This window comes from Aythya ferina, assembly GCF_964211825.1.
Source record: "Aythya ferina genome assembly, chromosome: 4".
NCBI classification, from domain to species: Eukaryota; Metazoa; Chordata; class Aves; order Anseriformes; family Anatidae; genus Aythya; species Aythya ferina.
The window spans coordinates 23,421,784-23,437,143 of record NC_140300.1 but is presented as its reverse complement, the minus strand read 5'-3'; the positions used below and the strand labels follow the sequence as shown (position 1 = coordinate 23,437,143).

Below are 15,360 nucleotides of genomic sequence, written 5' to 3'. Positions count from 1 at the left end.
GCTTAAGATTTCTAACTTCCGCACTTTAATTTCATTTTTTCTTCATCTGATATTACAATACAGGCACACTTGCTATAATCATTTCATATCTGTTAGTTAATTCTGAACACTCAGATTTAATCCCAGATCTGAGTTTGAATTAAGGAAGCAGCAACTGAAGAGTAAGAAAATACCCAGCTGGATGGAAGTGGCAAGCTTTTCAGAACTTTCTCAAGAAATAGGAAGTTGCCCAAAGTCTGCATTGCCAAAGTCAGTTTTTAATTATGTTACCATAAATCAGAACTAATTATGCTTTCTGGAATGAAATCATCTTCAATTTGTGTTGTAAATGAAATAAAACCCATCCCACAAAGGTATAGCAGAGGAAAAAACAAATGTGCATAAAGAGATTTATGTAATTTTGCCAGTCTAGACATTGGGAGAGCTATTACGCCAGTCCATAGCTGGAAAAATTGGACTAAATATTGAGGTCTTTGGCTGATTGCAACCTCTTTGTTGACTGTTTTGTTCTGTTTAAAATTTCTGGTTTGGCTTGATTTCTTTCTTTAGAAACAACATCATGCAGGCAGTTCTTAATAGTTTCAAACTTCCGAGCTGCTAAATTATTCAGCAATGGTGTATTCAGCCATTTCTTTCACTGAGATTTCAGAGCATGCATGCTTACATACATGGGTGATTGCAGGTATTGCTAGAAGAAAAATGTCAAGCCTAACTCAGTAGTATGCTAAACTGAAGCAACATTGTTTTTTACTTTCAGACCAGTCCTTGAAAGTTGGTACAAAGGCCTGTAATAACAAAATGCTTGTATTTTAGTGAAACTTCTGCTAATGATCAGTATAATAACTGACAAAAGCAGTTGAGCAGGATTAGGCATGCTTACTTGAAAACATCTGGTCTGATTACAATAGTTAAAATAATGTTGGTTGTCTTCTTAAATGCAAATGAAGAGTTTTGATAGAGGGCAATTTAACTGGAAACTTACCCTAATGTCTCCACAGTCCTACAACTATGCACAGAAAAAATGTCATAACTCCCCCATGTATTTCTCTCAAAGATGGAGACTCAAGGCAGCTGATAAAGAATGAAATAAGTTTGGGAATAAACTGCCAAACTCATTGCAAACAATGTGTTTATCAAAAGCCTGTATACTTTTTATCTGTGCATTGAAAATTAATACAGTCATTATACCATGCGCTAAACTGCTCTTAAAATATTTTTCAAGTGACCTATGTTCATCTTAAAACATGGCACAAATCTTTCTAAGCACAGCAGAGATAACAATTCATGCTATTCTGAATTGTATAGTTAATACAAAATCAGTGACAGCAAAATCTATTGTGTATGATTCACTGGGAGGGAGAAAATCGTACCTACCAGGATTATATACAGTCTACTGTCAGTGCCTTTCAGTTATTCAGCCTTATGTGGCGTTTGGCATGACTTCATAAATTCAAATTGCTTCAGCTGAAGAAGCTGTGAGGAATAGCTGAAAACTGTTTGTTGAGCTTCATAGAAAACAACAGGTTCATCTACTGAAAGATACCTCTGACATTAAAAGAGATAGCTAAGGCTTTATAATGCACTTCTGTAAAAGTGTTTTCATCTCTCCTTTATGCCTAATAAAAACAGCCACTGAAAATATATCCTTTTTGTCAGTTTTACTGACTCTTTTAAGAATCCTAAAAGCAGTAGTCTGGCAACAACGAAGAGAAGGCAGCGAGCAGGAAAAATCAAAGAATTAGATTCTCTAGGTTGTCTGTAACCTCCATTCTTTCAACGCACTAACAAATGGCATCCTAACTTGTCCTGGGCTTACCACACAAAACAGCAAAACCCAGATGAGAGAAGATAGCTCTTGCCTGCTGCTGTGCTTCTACAGCTAAGTCCTTCTACGCCAGCCAATAATTCATGTCTGAGAAGTGCCAAGAATTAATTAGCGGTGGCCTCCTTACACAAGCAGTCCGTCTTCTTTTGCTGTGGCGGTAGTAAAATCACATCTTGTGGTTTTTAAATACAACTTGCTATAGGGACTGCTCATGAAAGATCCTTCCCTCCTCTCCACTCATAGGGAATAGTCACAGTTACTGTACAGTGCTGTGTAGGGAAACTGTTGTTTGCAGTACAGCAGATGTACAGTGAGGAATATCAAATATTCAGAAAGAAGAAAAGAATACATTTGTTACTGAATTGCACATGTTAGGATAGCTCAAAGCTACTATTGCACATGTTAGGATAGCTCAAAGCTACTATTGTTGTAAAGGAAAACATTATTTTTATACCCACAACAAAACATGGACCTGCAGAACTTTTCAGGCAATCTTCTAACAACTTCATGCGAGTCTTCTGCAGCTCAGGACTGTCCCATTCATCTGCTTCTACTCCCCAGTATAAGTCTATGACCTGGAAAATAATAATATATAACATATTAATGTAACATATGCTCTTTCTACTTATCAAATTAAAAAATAATTTTGACAGCATGTTCTGCATTGCTATGAAAGGCAATGAGATCTATATCCAGTCCTCATGTAGGCTGACAGGGTTTCCTTAAGCAGTAACAATTTGAGCCTCTATTTTCCCTCCCAGATTTTTCTTTTTCTGTTTAGATTGTAAGTACACTCTAGGACTGGGACAGGCTCTCATTTCACATTCATATTTTTGGGAAGAGATTAGCATGACAAGATCTTGATTTGATGTAGTCTCTATTTCCTACTAGATTGCATGTAATGGATAGGTAAGAATAATGACAAAAGCATTGATAAAATCCTGGCTTCACGGAAATTAATGGGAGTTTTGCTGTAGATCATATTCAAGACTAGGACTTGACACCCCATGTCACTTGTAGCTACAGGATATAAAACCATCCTGTGCGCATGGCTCAAAAGAAAGAATATGTGCAGTTCTGTAATATCGTGCTTCCTTTGTTGGCTGGTCTTTGTTACTTTGGAAGCAAAGATTGTACAGATATGCAATGGCAGACAGCTTGCTGCTCAGCCTTTCATTTATAGCTGCAGACTCAGCTTTGTGATGGTAATGGGATGCAAACAAACTCCTGACAGAAACTGGAATAGGGATGTTAAACTTATTTAAAGAAATTAAGTGATAAAGTGTGATTTCACTACACATTTTAACTAAGAGGCTGAATTCTTATTGTGGACAACTGAAATTAAAAGAATAGGGATCATATGTATGCATTTATAGATTTTGGAATAAAACTTATGGTACATGCTACTATGCCCTAGTTTAAGCTGCTGTTGATAGCTTACATTACACATGTACCTTGAACAAAGAAGTCCAAACTGCCAGTTTTAAAAAATAAAATCAAAATTGTATTGAGACATGAATATTACCTATTATAAAATTATTTTATTACCTATTATAAAATTATTTGTGCTGTGAGAGCACCCTGCTCTTGCTGTGAGAAACACAAACACACCACTGATTGTTGTCTAAACAGATCAAAAAATCAGCCCAAAGATCTAACATAAGAGCTAACAGTGGGTTGATGTAAAATTCACCAGTGTATAGCTGGTTAATCTCCTTGGGAAATTTCTCATAACAATAAATGACAAGGTTTAATCCTAGAACTATTTATGCCCATGTTTAATTTTACTACCAACAGCCTTGTTGGTTATTTCAGGTAGAAAAGTTTGGGACCTGTATCAGCATTTGCTGGAGTAGGAGCTCTGTTGCCAAACACACTAGGTAATATACTGATCATGAGTGAAACAGCCCGAAGTATAAATGCATTGTAGCTTATGCTGCCAAGAAAATACACTTAGCATCTTTATTTTTTACAGACTCTTCGTTCAAAAATTTTGTTGGAACAAGAGTCTTCTGCTTTATAATATCACATCTCAAACAGCCTTCCTATCTCCCTCATTTTCACTGATTTCTTCTCTGCCCTTTCTCTTTTAATCTGATTAGGAAAAAAAAAAAAAAAAAAAAAGTGTTCTCTGCTTTCTCTTTTCTGTCTGTTATTTATCTACATGACTTCATTCCTGAACTTCATATTGTATTCAGCTGTCTGATTACTTGAATGATGTATGATAGAGCTTAAGTATTCTAGTCATAAAATTAGAGCATCTTAGCATACAGTCAAAAACATTTGAATTAGTGGTTGAAGAAATTTATTCTGCTGCTCAAGTTCATCTGAAACATAAAGGCAATTTCTATTTTAATTAACTGTTCAGAAATCTGATAACACTGTAAATGTGAAGAGGAAATTCTCTGGGATATTGTGTATTGTAGGGGCTCGGCACCTGCCTTCCAAGTGTTATAAGGTTATAGATTATATTTATTGGGTAACATAATTTTGGTACATAATATCTTAATGTATAATTTTGTCCTGCAAAAACAAATGTTTTAGCCATCAAACCTTTGAAGGCACCACCAATTTCAAATGGAGAAGCTTATCAGTTATTCTTTGTGCCAACTAAAATAAATATGATTTACTAAATGAAAGAAATGAAACAGGAAGACATCTGTGTCTGATACTGAAGTGTATTTTTACTTACACTTGGAAGAATGGCTTGATTCCACTTTTACATTCAGTAAGGCTGTCACAGTGAGATGACAACCAGTGCTCTGTGCAAAAGCCAGTGCAACAAGATAGGCAGATACTGCTTGAGGTTAGTTCCACACAAGTCACCTAATGGAGACTTCTCATTCACAATCCAGTGCTTCTTTTTGTTTGTTTTAGCTTTTGTCCTACCGCTGTGATAGTTTCATAGATTTTTCTAATTAAATGGAATAATTTTATCTCTATTGCATCTGACTGCTTACAGACACTGAAAGTTTTCATTCATACAAAGACTCTACTTTTTTCACACAGTGAAAATGATTTGAAACAGCCCATTGTTCTCAAGAACAAAAGAACAATATGCTGTTAATTAACTACTGTTAGTTACCTTCCAAAATTTCTCTATTATAACTACTTTCTTTAACTACTCTGTATTCCCCCACGCCTCCAAAATATTATATTCCAGGTATAAAATACCATGCATTCTGGAAGAGTGTTTCTCTGCTAACTTTATTTCTGTTTTAACCAATACCTGTTTTTCAGCAATATTTGCTGATTCAATAGAAAATGAAGTGCACTGAGCAATAAAATCCATAGAGCGATTTAACACATTCTGTTCTGATTCCACACACAGGTTGCTATCTTCCCTAACAGCTCCCACCAACTTTAGGATGCCTGACAGATCTCATGCCTTGCAACACCTGCAGCACTTATCAGTGGAGCCAGATGACTCAGTGGTAGGTGGAGCAATGAATGTCTTGGAACTTGGAACTGTCTTGGAACATTTCACTTAGGTCATGATTTATCATGCAGAGGGTGTTTTCAGAACAGCTTATATTGTAATGCCTTTGTGGTAGCCACCCCTTAGGTCACTCATATTTGTTCAGTACAGGATCATGTAACAGGATGCAACATTATGTGTTCTGGTCTGCAAAGAGAAATATAATGTAACTCTGTAACTGAAAAGTACATAGTACTTTCTGGACACCACTGCACTAACATCTGCAGTGTTTATTTTGCATGCTAACAGAAGAAACGCAATCCATCAGGAGTAGGAAAGGCAGAAAAAATGCTTTGATAAAGTCTACCTCAGCGCCTCCTGCAGAATAATTTACTATTTTCCCTTGGTAATTTTGGGTGCAAGTTTTTCTACTGTGCTTCCTCGGTAACGTGATAACTTTCTAGTTGTTTCCAGAAATGTGTCAGTGGAGCTGTCTCTCAGACCTCATATCACATATGGACTCTCCTGGTGTTGAAACTATATGATAAAATAATTTGCTTCCATGAATATCAACTAGAGTAAACTCAATTATTCCTCCCCTAGAGACTACATTACAATTCAGCTGAAGACAGACATGCTTTCTCCCACTAAGAATTCATGGCATTATGATCTGTTTGGAGGAGACATTTCCCTCCTCTCCCTGACATGTCTCCTCAAAGATGACTGAGAAATTAAGATGCTGAGAGTTTATATTGGCATTTTCCAAGAATATCACATGGTAGTAACAGGAGAGAAATGTTTTATTATTTCAGTATCTTTTGATATTCCTTGCATGTACCACTGCACCTGGGGCTCCCCAATCAGCTGATGAGCTAGGACCTTCAGAGGAAGTTCTTATATAGCCATAATCAGAAATCACTCTGGAATTTACCACCATGCAGACTCAGCAACTCCATTGTGACTCAGGGAATTAAGACCAAATATCCTAATTCAAGAACTTGTTATTTTGATTAAAAGCCAGCTGCACGTACATCAGGAATAACACACTGTGAGGAACAGGATGCTATCTAAAAGGCAATAGTTGTTGTCAAGGAAGCTATACTCGGAAGAGATGAGTTTCTGGGGTCAGTGATCATGGGATCCTAACATTAATATGTGACGGAGGCTTGAAGATGTAGAACCAGATTTTTTGAAAAACTGAACATTTTTACAACATTGCATGCCGCATTTGTTTCTCTTAACAGAGAGACAGTTCAAGGCTCGCTGACATAAATGGGTCTGATTGACCTTACTGGATTGTGAATGAGGATATATCTGACTTAAAACCATCAGTAATGTAACTGTGATGCCAAACTCAATGCATTTTAAATCAAATGTAACTGTTTTTATTTACTAATTGGCTCTTACCAAATTTGTCTATGTGTCTTCCACAGTACAAAGGAAAATTTGAATTGAATGAAGCAATGGGAATGTTATGATTGACACTAAAGGAAGCAAATCCCATAGTATTTAAGCACAATAGGAATTTTGTTGAAATACTCCACATTCATTTTTTAAAATCAGATTTTCAATACTCACCTGGTTAAATCATTTTCCACATTAGACTAGAAGACAAACTGGTAAGTAGCTAAAAAAATTAGGGGACTATGCAGATGATGAAATATAATGCTGATGACATTAAATTAAAAATATATCAAAGGGAAGACATAAACTTTCGTATGGTTTCTAGAATCTGAGCACAGTATTTCAGCTCTGATATTATTTATCCTTAAACAGTTAAAATGAAGGTGGATTTTTAAGTTTCTAATGTGAAAGTTGTCACTTGGTTGCTGTATTGCTTGTACCAACAGTGAGATACCGTGCTGTAAAACTGTGCATTTTTTTCATCTGTTCTGGATTTACCTCAAATTTGCCTGTAAGATAGTTTCGGTACATCAGTGCAGTACAATTCATACATATGAAATATAGTTTTTGTAATTTTCTATTTAACCAGTGATAAGACAACACATACAATATTCAGAAATGTTATACATTCTGAACAGAGTTAATTGCAATAAATAGTATTTATCATAATGCAAGATTCAATGAAACCTACCTGAAATTCCAGGCCATAGTTTTCCCTGCAGAATTCTCTCAGCTTAGGATACACATGCTCTCTCAGGGCATTCCTTTCTGCTATTGTATCTGTGTTGGGAAAAAGATGTTACTAACAATATTTGTATGAACACTTTTCTTTCAGTCAGAGATACTGATTTATCCACATAAAAAGAGCACTTAAAATTCACAAACACACCCCCGGTGAAAATCTAGTGTTGGGATTTGATCTCCAAACTGTATGTTGTACTTTATTCTGTCTCACATAACTGCATTTATGTGTGCAACATCAGGTTCAATACCTATCTTCATGTGCAGTGTATATTTCAGTAAAGTGCAGCTGAATTCATTTTGCCATTCAGCAATAAGAATTTATCAGTTTGACTTCAATTTAATTTTTAGGAAGTTGTATTTTACTAATTAGAAACATAAAACAAAGAGATACACCAAAGATGAAACCGACTATTGCACTTAGAAATAAACTAGTAACGTTAATTAATGACATTGTGTCAAATGCTATCACTTTTCTCAACAACTTCAACCTGATAGTACCTTAAAAGGCAGAAGGAAATAATAGCATCTTACTTATGGTATTTTTTGGTCCAGGTAATTCCTGATAGCATACTAAATGTGCAGTTCTGACATCATGTTATTCTCCTCATGCAGAATGACATATTTTGATAATAAAGTACAATATCGTAATAGGATGACAAAATTATTACTATGTTCTGTCTGTGCAAGTTAGTCTGAGCACATTCATATAAAACATATCACTCAAGAAACAGCCAGTCAGATTTGAAGTAGATTTGTTTTGTAATTAGACCTTGTGTAGGTAATATATTTTATTGTCCCTCCAAATAAGATTAACGTATGTGATAGATTTTACTAGGCCTAGCTTGTGGCCAGCGTTGCCTGCGTTAAGACACAGAAGGCTGACACTGTTAAGAAGTTATTTTCACAAATAAAACACAACTGTTGTAAACCATGTACTGCAAAAAAAGGGATACAAAAAAAGCGCTGACTTATGAATGATGGAGAACACCTAATGCAGTTAAAGTAGTGTTTGTATAACTACACTGAAACAAACGAATAGGTTAAAACTGATTTAACAAGTCCCATATTGTTGTAAACCAAAGACTTGTATTCAAGTCTAATAATGTTTTATTTATTACAGCCACAGTCGATACATTTAAAGTCACAGGTCTGTTCACAGAACCAAGGCCACAGATTTATATTATTATTTATTTATTTTTAAATTTTGACAGTTCTAGGAGGTTGTGTAATATTTCAGAGGTATACTAAAATACCAAGGAGGAGATTAAGAATTTAGCGTACTGAATTAAATTATGGATTTCACAAATGTGTGCTAAAAATACTATTGTTCTTTATAAACAGAGAATAATCCAGAACACCTCCAGAGAAATTATTTCTTGTGAAATCTGCATTCATGGAAAAAGGCTATACCACAAAGGCTCAAAAGTACAACCGCAAGCTTAATCCACTCAATCTTATCTACCACAACTCTTCCTCCACAAACCTTTGATGTGGAAAAAAGTCAGAGGTGTGGCAGTTTTCATAAAACATCCTCTCTAAGAACAACAATTTTATGTATTCATGATTTCTAGCTTTAAAATCCACCAGACATGCTATGTTTTTCTGAAGACAAGAACGATCCAGAAGCATAAGTCATGTTGCTCCACTGCAGAATTTCTATTCGGCTGTGGGCACACCACACAAGGGAAGATCCTAAATCTGCAGTGCAGTTTCTTTTATGTCTGAAGTGAACACTGGAAATGGGGCATACCCTGTTCTGAGCTACACTGAGAAGCTTGATCTCACTCTCTCGTTTCCCTTTCGGGAAGTTATTTGGGAAGTGCTCCTTGGCACTGGAGAGGCCACACAAGGGGTGCTGCACCCAGTTCTGGGCAACAGCCTACAGCTGCTTCTAGGGCAGTTACAAACATGTGAAGCCAAGGTTTTTTAGCAGTGCCAGCACACCAAAGGCAACAACAATGTACTACAGCTCAGGAAGTTCACATGGACATTAGGAGAAGCTGGAGCTGGCTGTCCAGGAGGCTGTGCCTCTCTGTCCTCGGAGCTTTAGAAAACCCAGCTGGACAAGCCCATGGCTGACCGAGTTGATGCTGGCAGCACTCTTCAAGAGGGAAGTTAGCCCAGATGACCTCCTGAGCTCCTCTTGCAACCAGCAATCCAGTCTCTCTGAAAAACTCACAGGCTTAGTCATCTGGGCTCCCTGTTTTGGGGGATTTCAACCCCATTTGGGCTTAACCCCCACAAGTACTTGGAGTACATCATACCTGTCTATTTTTTCCATCCAAAAGAAACACAGTTCATGCATACCAAGACTGCTCAGTGATGTGAGTTGAAGTGTATTAGATGGTGATGATCTCAGAAATGTGCTCCAGCTCTGGATGAACACAGATACATCCTGCAAATCTTTAGGAAAGGAGTGCAAAAACCAACGCTTACAGCCCAGATCTGCATAAATGAGCACGAAGGATGGATGAGTTGCTCCCTCCTTAGGATCCACAGTCATTAATTCTCTCTCATACCCGAGTGCCTAAGTCAACCTTTTCTTACAGGATGTAGTACACAGCTAACAAGGCTAATTAGCCTGAGGGCTGCAGTGTGCCGACGCAGCAGTGCTATTTCTGCTCCAAAGCAACTTTGCTCAGTACTTGGCTGGAGCCATTGTACTGCACAGTGTTTCTTGTAACTTATCATAAAAGCTACCCGTGTACTTCGCTTCATTTCACATACTTCACATTTTTTCTTCTTCCCCTCACAGCTACTGAAGCCCTTAGATCAAGCACTGATACAAGACAATGTATTTTATTTTCTTTGCCTTAACACAGGCACATTTTCTCACCGAAGTCTACCAAAACACAGAGCGTTGTATCTTCACAACTGAGGAGAATAAACTTTGTTGGAAACCATCTTACTACTTGGTTACTGAGCTAAAATAAAAATGATTCTTGCCCCTTTGTAATCTGAAATTAGTCACAACTATAGCTTTATTGTTAAGGAAGCACCAATTCACTATTACTATATGTGCTTACTTAAATGATCAGCGTGACAGAAGACTGTCTTAATAGGGAACTGAAATCAGCTAAGTTGCAGGAACAACAAAAATATAAGTTACTGAGGAAAGGCAGAAATTAAGAGGAAATGTGACTGAATGATAGATGGGAAATACCCTGTTATAGGTATACAACAGATAAGCCCGCACTCTGCCGCTTGCCATTTATGTCCCCAGGAGGCACCCAGCAGAACCTCACCGGCTCTAGCCTCAGACATGGTACTGTTCCCCGCAGCATCACTTGCAGAGGCTTGCTCAGAAAACAAAACAGCACACTGCAAGAGCAGTGCTATGTTTCTAACACCCTGTAAATCACATAAAAAGAGATAAAACGTTCCTTCAACTAGAAAGGTGTTCTGGATAAAACACCCAGCATACCTATCCTGTATTTTAATCCCTACCTCCAACTCTAATGGGATATGCTTGTTTAATTGGAGTTCTGAGTCTGGTGACTACATTAATGAAACTGAAGAACTGTTGTATTCATAATAATTTGTGAAACTTTAAGGAAACAGAATTGCATCTAGTTAAGAAGAGCTACAATAATTAGTATGGATGGCAGATAAGCTGGTTTAATTAAATAAAATCTAACCTGATTTACAGTGACAGCAAATCTGTGAAGCTGGCAGTTCCCAACAACAAGAATGTCACGCAGGCAAATTCCAGCTTCCAGGCTGCTGCTACAGATGAACGGATTAGCTGAATGACATTCTTCTAGCAGACAACATGAGACAGGAGCTGCGAGATGAGCTTTATGCACCTTCTAATGGTAATTCGGATGCTCTGAAATCCAATTGATGGCCCACAACAAACTGTGGTAATGAAACTGTATCTGCAAAATTGTAAGTCAAGGCATAAAAATAATAACCCTAAGATCATCTCCAGTGTTGAAAGCAACCACAAAAATGGCATTGTCTCAAGTAAGACAGTGTCTTGGTGAGCACACACCTTTCCCACAGGTGCTAGCTCTTGCTGACTGCTGCCTCATAAGCCAGTCTACCGCCACGCTGTCCTGCCTACCTGTCCTGCACTTTGCCTCAGCTGCAGTTAACCTTTTGTCAGTGCTCGTGATTAGAAAGCTGATCTGAAATCTGTTTTATTTTTTTCTTGACTACTTTTAGGTAGAAGACAGGCTCTTCCTGACGTGCTGTATAGACAATGAAAAACGACAGCTGGCTCCAGTGGGGTTAGACCTACTGGAGACCCTTAGAAACCAGATGCTTTGATGAGGCTGAATGCTGAGCTGAGACCACCATCAGGGCCTTCCTGCTCTCTGTGCATCCCTAATAGAGTTCTGAGGACAGCACCAAATTAGCCACGTACACATTTATAGCCTTTCTGCCAAATAATAGGCAATCACTGTTTAAGCAGAACTGTGTGAGGTGTGATTTCTGAAGGCTTGCAGCTCAGTCAAATCACTGCCAATTTTCATTACAGTACTCCAGGGTGCTCCTTCTCAGTGTGAACTATTTCCATGCTAAAGTCTGACCTTCAAACACAAGCTGTTTTCCTATTAAAGTCACTTTTATTTTTAATAGGGAAAGTACATATTACATTCTCGTGTTAGTAAACAGATGATGTGTATGTACAAACAGTTGCTGAACATTAATCTCTGGGATAAAATATGTCATGGAAGATAGCCCAGCTGAAGATAATTCCAAAACATATATGAGAGCGAACAGGAGTTAACACTGAAGCCCTGTGAAAGTGCCTGTTTGCAAGAACGAGAGATTCGGCCCTCAGAGTGCAGGCTGCCCACCCTCTCTTGCTGATGGTTGCACTGGTTGGAGTCAAGGCACAGCGATGGAAAGGCTGCTTCATGTGCACGGGCTGCTGTCCCACCACGACTTCCACCCAACCAAGGCTTGACACAGCTCTGTAAGGAGGTTGCTCAGCCCCATCCTGTTACCGTGTGTTTGCACAGTATCGTTACACCTCTGGTCACCCAGGGAAGAGCTGCTTGCTCCTTTGAACCTTTGCACCTACCTAAAGAAACAATTCCTGTGCCATTTCTCTGTGCTCAGTGTCCCAGCGTTTTGCAATGCATCAGTACCAAAGCTTGCATGGAGATCCTGACCTCACTTCCTTCACAGCCTACTTCTTTGCTAGCTTAGTTGCTGGTGTAAATGCACACAAATAAGTTTATTTTAACACAGTGTTGGGATCTGTTGTGCATCCACATAGGTCTGAAACCCTGGATGAGCAGAGGGCATCTTGGAAGCAGTCCTAAATGCATACCCACTAAGAAACCTTCTATTCTCTTCCTTGAAGTATTCTAATTGCTTACATTTGCTGGGTGGGCAGGATGGATTCTTGCCATGGGAATTTTTATATGCATTATGATATTAAAAATGTGCGTTTTATAACCTTTGTCTACTAACTGCAGTGAGAATTTCTGTACAAGAATTATCTAAGGATGTGATGCAAATAAGGTTAAAAATTACTTAGCAGCCATACCAAGCAAGGAAGTGGCTGCCAAACCTCTTAATGCTAGTATGCTCTTGTCACATACAACTATTCAACTGAATTATTCCTTTTAAACTGCCTTTTTTTTTTCACTAATACTGCACAATAGCATTGTGTATTACCCCTGTAACTAAAAGCTTTGAATACCAATAGGTAACAAATGTCCCTAAATATTATGGAAACCTTGTCTCTGAAAATAATACCATAATAATAACTTATTTGCATTTCTATAGTGCCTTTCATCTGAGAATCTCAGAGCACTTTGCAAACAATGAGTTTGAATCATGTAGCTGCTAAGAGAGGGAAAAATGACTTGAGTTTCCCAGCACCCTGACTTCCTAGAAAATTAACACTAAACACTGTTGGCATTTGCTTCCCTTGGGATTTCTGTGTGTAGAGAACATTACAATAAACATGCAAAGCTCCTCAAGACTGTTTAGGTAGACTGGGAAGGGAACAGATTGGTCTCAGTTATTTCTTCCAGTGTCCCCTTCCCAAACACCACCACCAAGCTTCAGGTGTCTACCTTCAGGTCTCCCAAAAGGAAGCTCTTCTTTTTTAGCCCCACATCAAACTATGACCCTTTATACTGAGATGCAGTTTTTAAACATATTTGTTTGAAATTTTCCCTTCTATCAGTTCTGTGAATTGAGAAATTTATAACATATATAGAACATTTATTTATTAATTTTTAAAATATACACCTTAATAGTTGGCTACACTTCACAGTGACATCTTACTTACAGAATACCCGGCATCTTGATTGTTAATGTGATTAACCAGTGCCACCTATTGGTTTAGCAATTACACCCAGCTGTCAATTTATATATATTAAAAAAGGAGGCAATTAGCAAAATACAAGAGGTCAAGACCCATGTTAAAATACAGAATTTAGGGGAAATATCAGTATGGAACTCACATGAAAAAAGGGAAAAGCTGTTCCTATATCCAAATACCAGCAGTCTTTCAACACTAATATACTTATTATTCACACAAGATAATGTTCTAATGTAAAACAAATGTTTGTTTGCTGAGAGTTCTAAGTTTTGTTATGGGTGTAATATGCTTACATGCAATAAATTTGGAGCCTGATCCAAAGGTCAGTGAAGTTAATGGAAAGATCTGTTAGTCTCAGTGAATCCTATATGAGGTTCTGTACTTGTGGCACAAATTGGAATCCAAAACCTTTTGATATCTTACTGACTCCCGAAGAGTTTGGATTAAACCCTTTGATTCATAAAAGAAAATAAATAAACAAGAAATCTAGTGGGTATGGTATTGGTGAGGACTCTGAAGCTGAATTACCCCTGGGAGACAGAGCTGCCCTTCCATGTTCTTAAAGTAAAGAAAAAAAAAGAGGTTGCCCAGCAATCCTTTCCAGATCGTGCAAACAGTTTCTGTATTGTAGCTTGGGTGCCTAAGCATCCTTACATCCCTCAGAAATGACGTGTAGCAAACCGTGCAAATGCAAATATTTGCATGCAGATGCCAAAGCACAGTGGGAGCTTTAGCAGCACCATGGGCTGAAGGCAGAATCTCTCCAGGAGGGAGAATGCTGCATTCTGCAAACTGCACAAGTGGAAGAATTCAACAAAATCTAATTCTTTCATTTAATAATGCAAACTAGGAAAGGCTCTTGAAAACATGACAATTTACAAGCAATTATTGTCATACAATTAAATGATGTGACAGGAGAAACTGAAGACACAGCACATTTAGAGACACCAAAATTAAGTCGGAAAATTACCTCTGCAGAACACCAAAGCTTATTACAACTAAGCAGTGGAAAACAGCAAAGCCTGCAAGGACAGGAATTTGCAACTATAATCAAAATTAATGTCAAAGAAAAACTTCTGAAATATAAAAGAGGACCTCTGAGTGAGCTGCACAAAGCTGCGTAGCAGAACCCATACAAAAGACCAGTGCAGTAACAAAGATATATGCAAAAACCCTACTCATCCATCATAACAAAACAAGTTATGGAATTACCTCCACAACAGGAAAAAAAAAAGGCTGTACAATACTGGAAAATGTTTTAAACAACTACGTTGTGTGTGCAGTGGTAGCTGTACCGATTCTATCTGCCATCACTAGACCCAAGAGAAACCGATCAGGGTATGTTACCGAAGTGCTTGAGGGAAGGATGTGGTGGCGATCGATATGACCATGGGAACTCATAGACATTTAGTCTCCTCACCACCCTGCAGAGTCAAGTGCTGGAAGCAAACAAAATACTGTGTTGCAGGGTTTGAGAAGGCATGAAACAGGAGAGCCATAAAAACAACAAAACCAAAACCAAGTGAAAGTAAGAGCCACACATACGTTTCAAGGTACAGACCAGTACAGGACCATTACGTACATCTTATTTTGAAGAAATTCCTATAAACGCTCCTGCGTGGCTTTACACCTGGCACCATGAGGCTAAGGACGAGCCCTGTGAGCCCTTTGGTAAAGCTG

The 15,360-nt window shown here is 38.0% G+C and overlaps 1 protein-coding gene across 5 annotated transcripts in view; it reads right to left on the bottom strand.

Moving 5' to 3' along the window:
• The window catches only part of NWD2 (NACHT and WD repeat domain containing 2), a 56,708-nt gene that overhangs the window by 28,642 nt on the left and 12,706 nt on the right, over positions 1-15,360 (bottom strand). The window contains exons 1-3 of one of the 5 annotated variants that reach the window (XM_084518383.1): positions 9,142-12,974; positions 7,339-7,427; positions 2,284-2,400 (exon numbers count right to left, since the gene is read on the bottom strand). In XM_084518383.1, coding sequence (XP_084374509.1) covers positions 2,284-2,334 — 51 coding nt within the window. In that variant the 5' untranslated portion in view covers positions 2,335-2,400; positions 7,339-7,427; positions 9,142-12,974. Of the gene's footprint in view, positions 1-2,283; positions 2,401-7,338; positions 7,428-8,874; positions 8,930-9,141; positions 12,975-15,360 lie in introns of those variants that run through there. The other 4 variants (XM_084518384.1, XM_084518385.1, XM_084518382.1 and 1 more) reach the window with 4 other exon arrangements.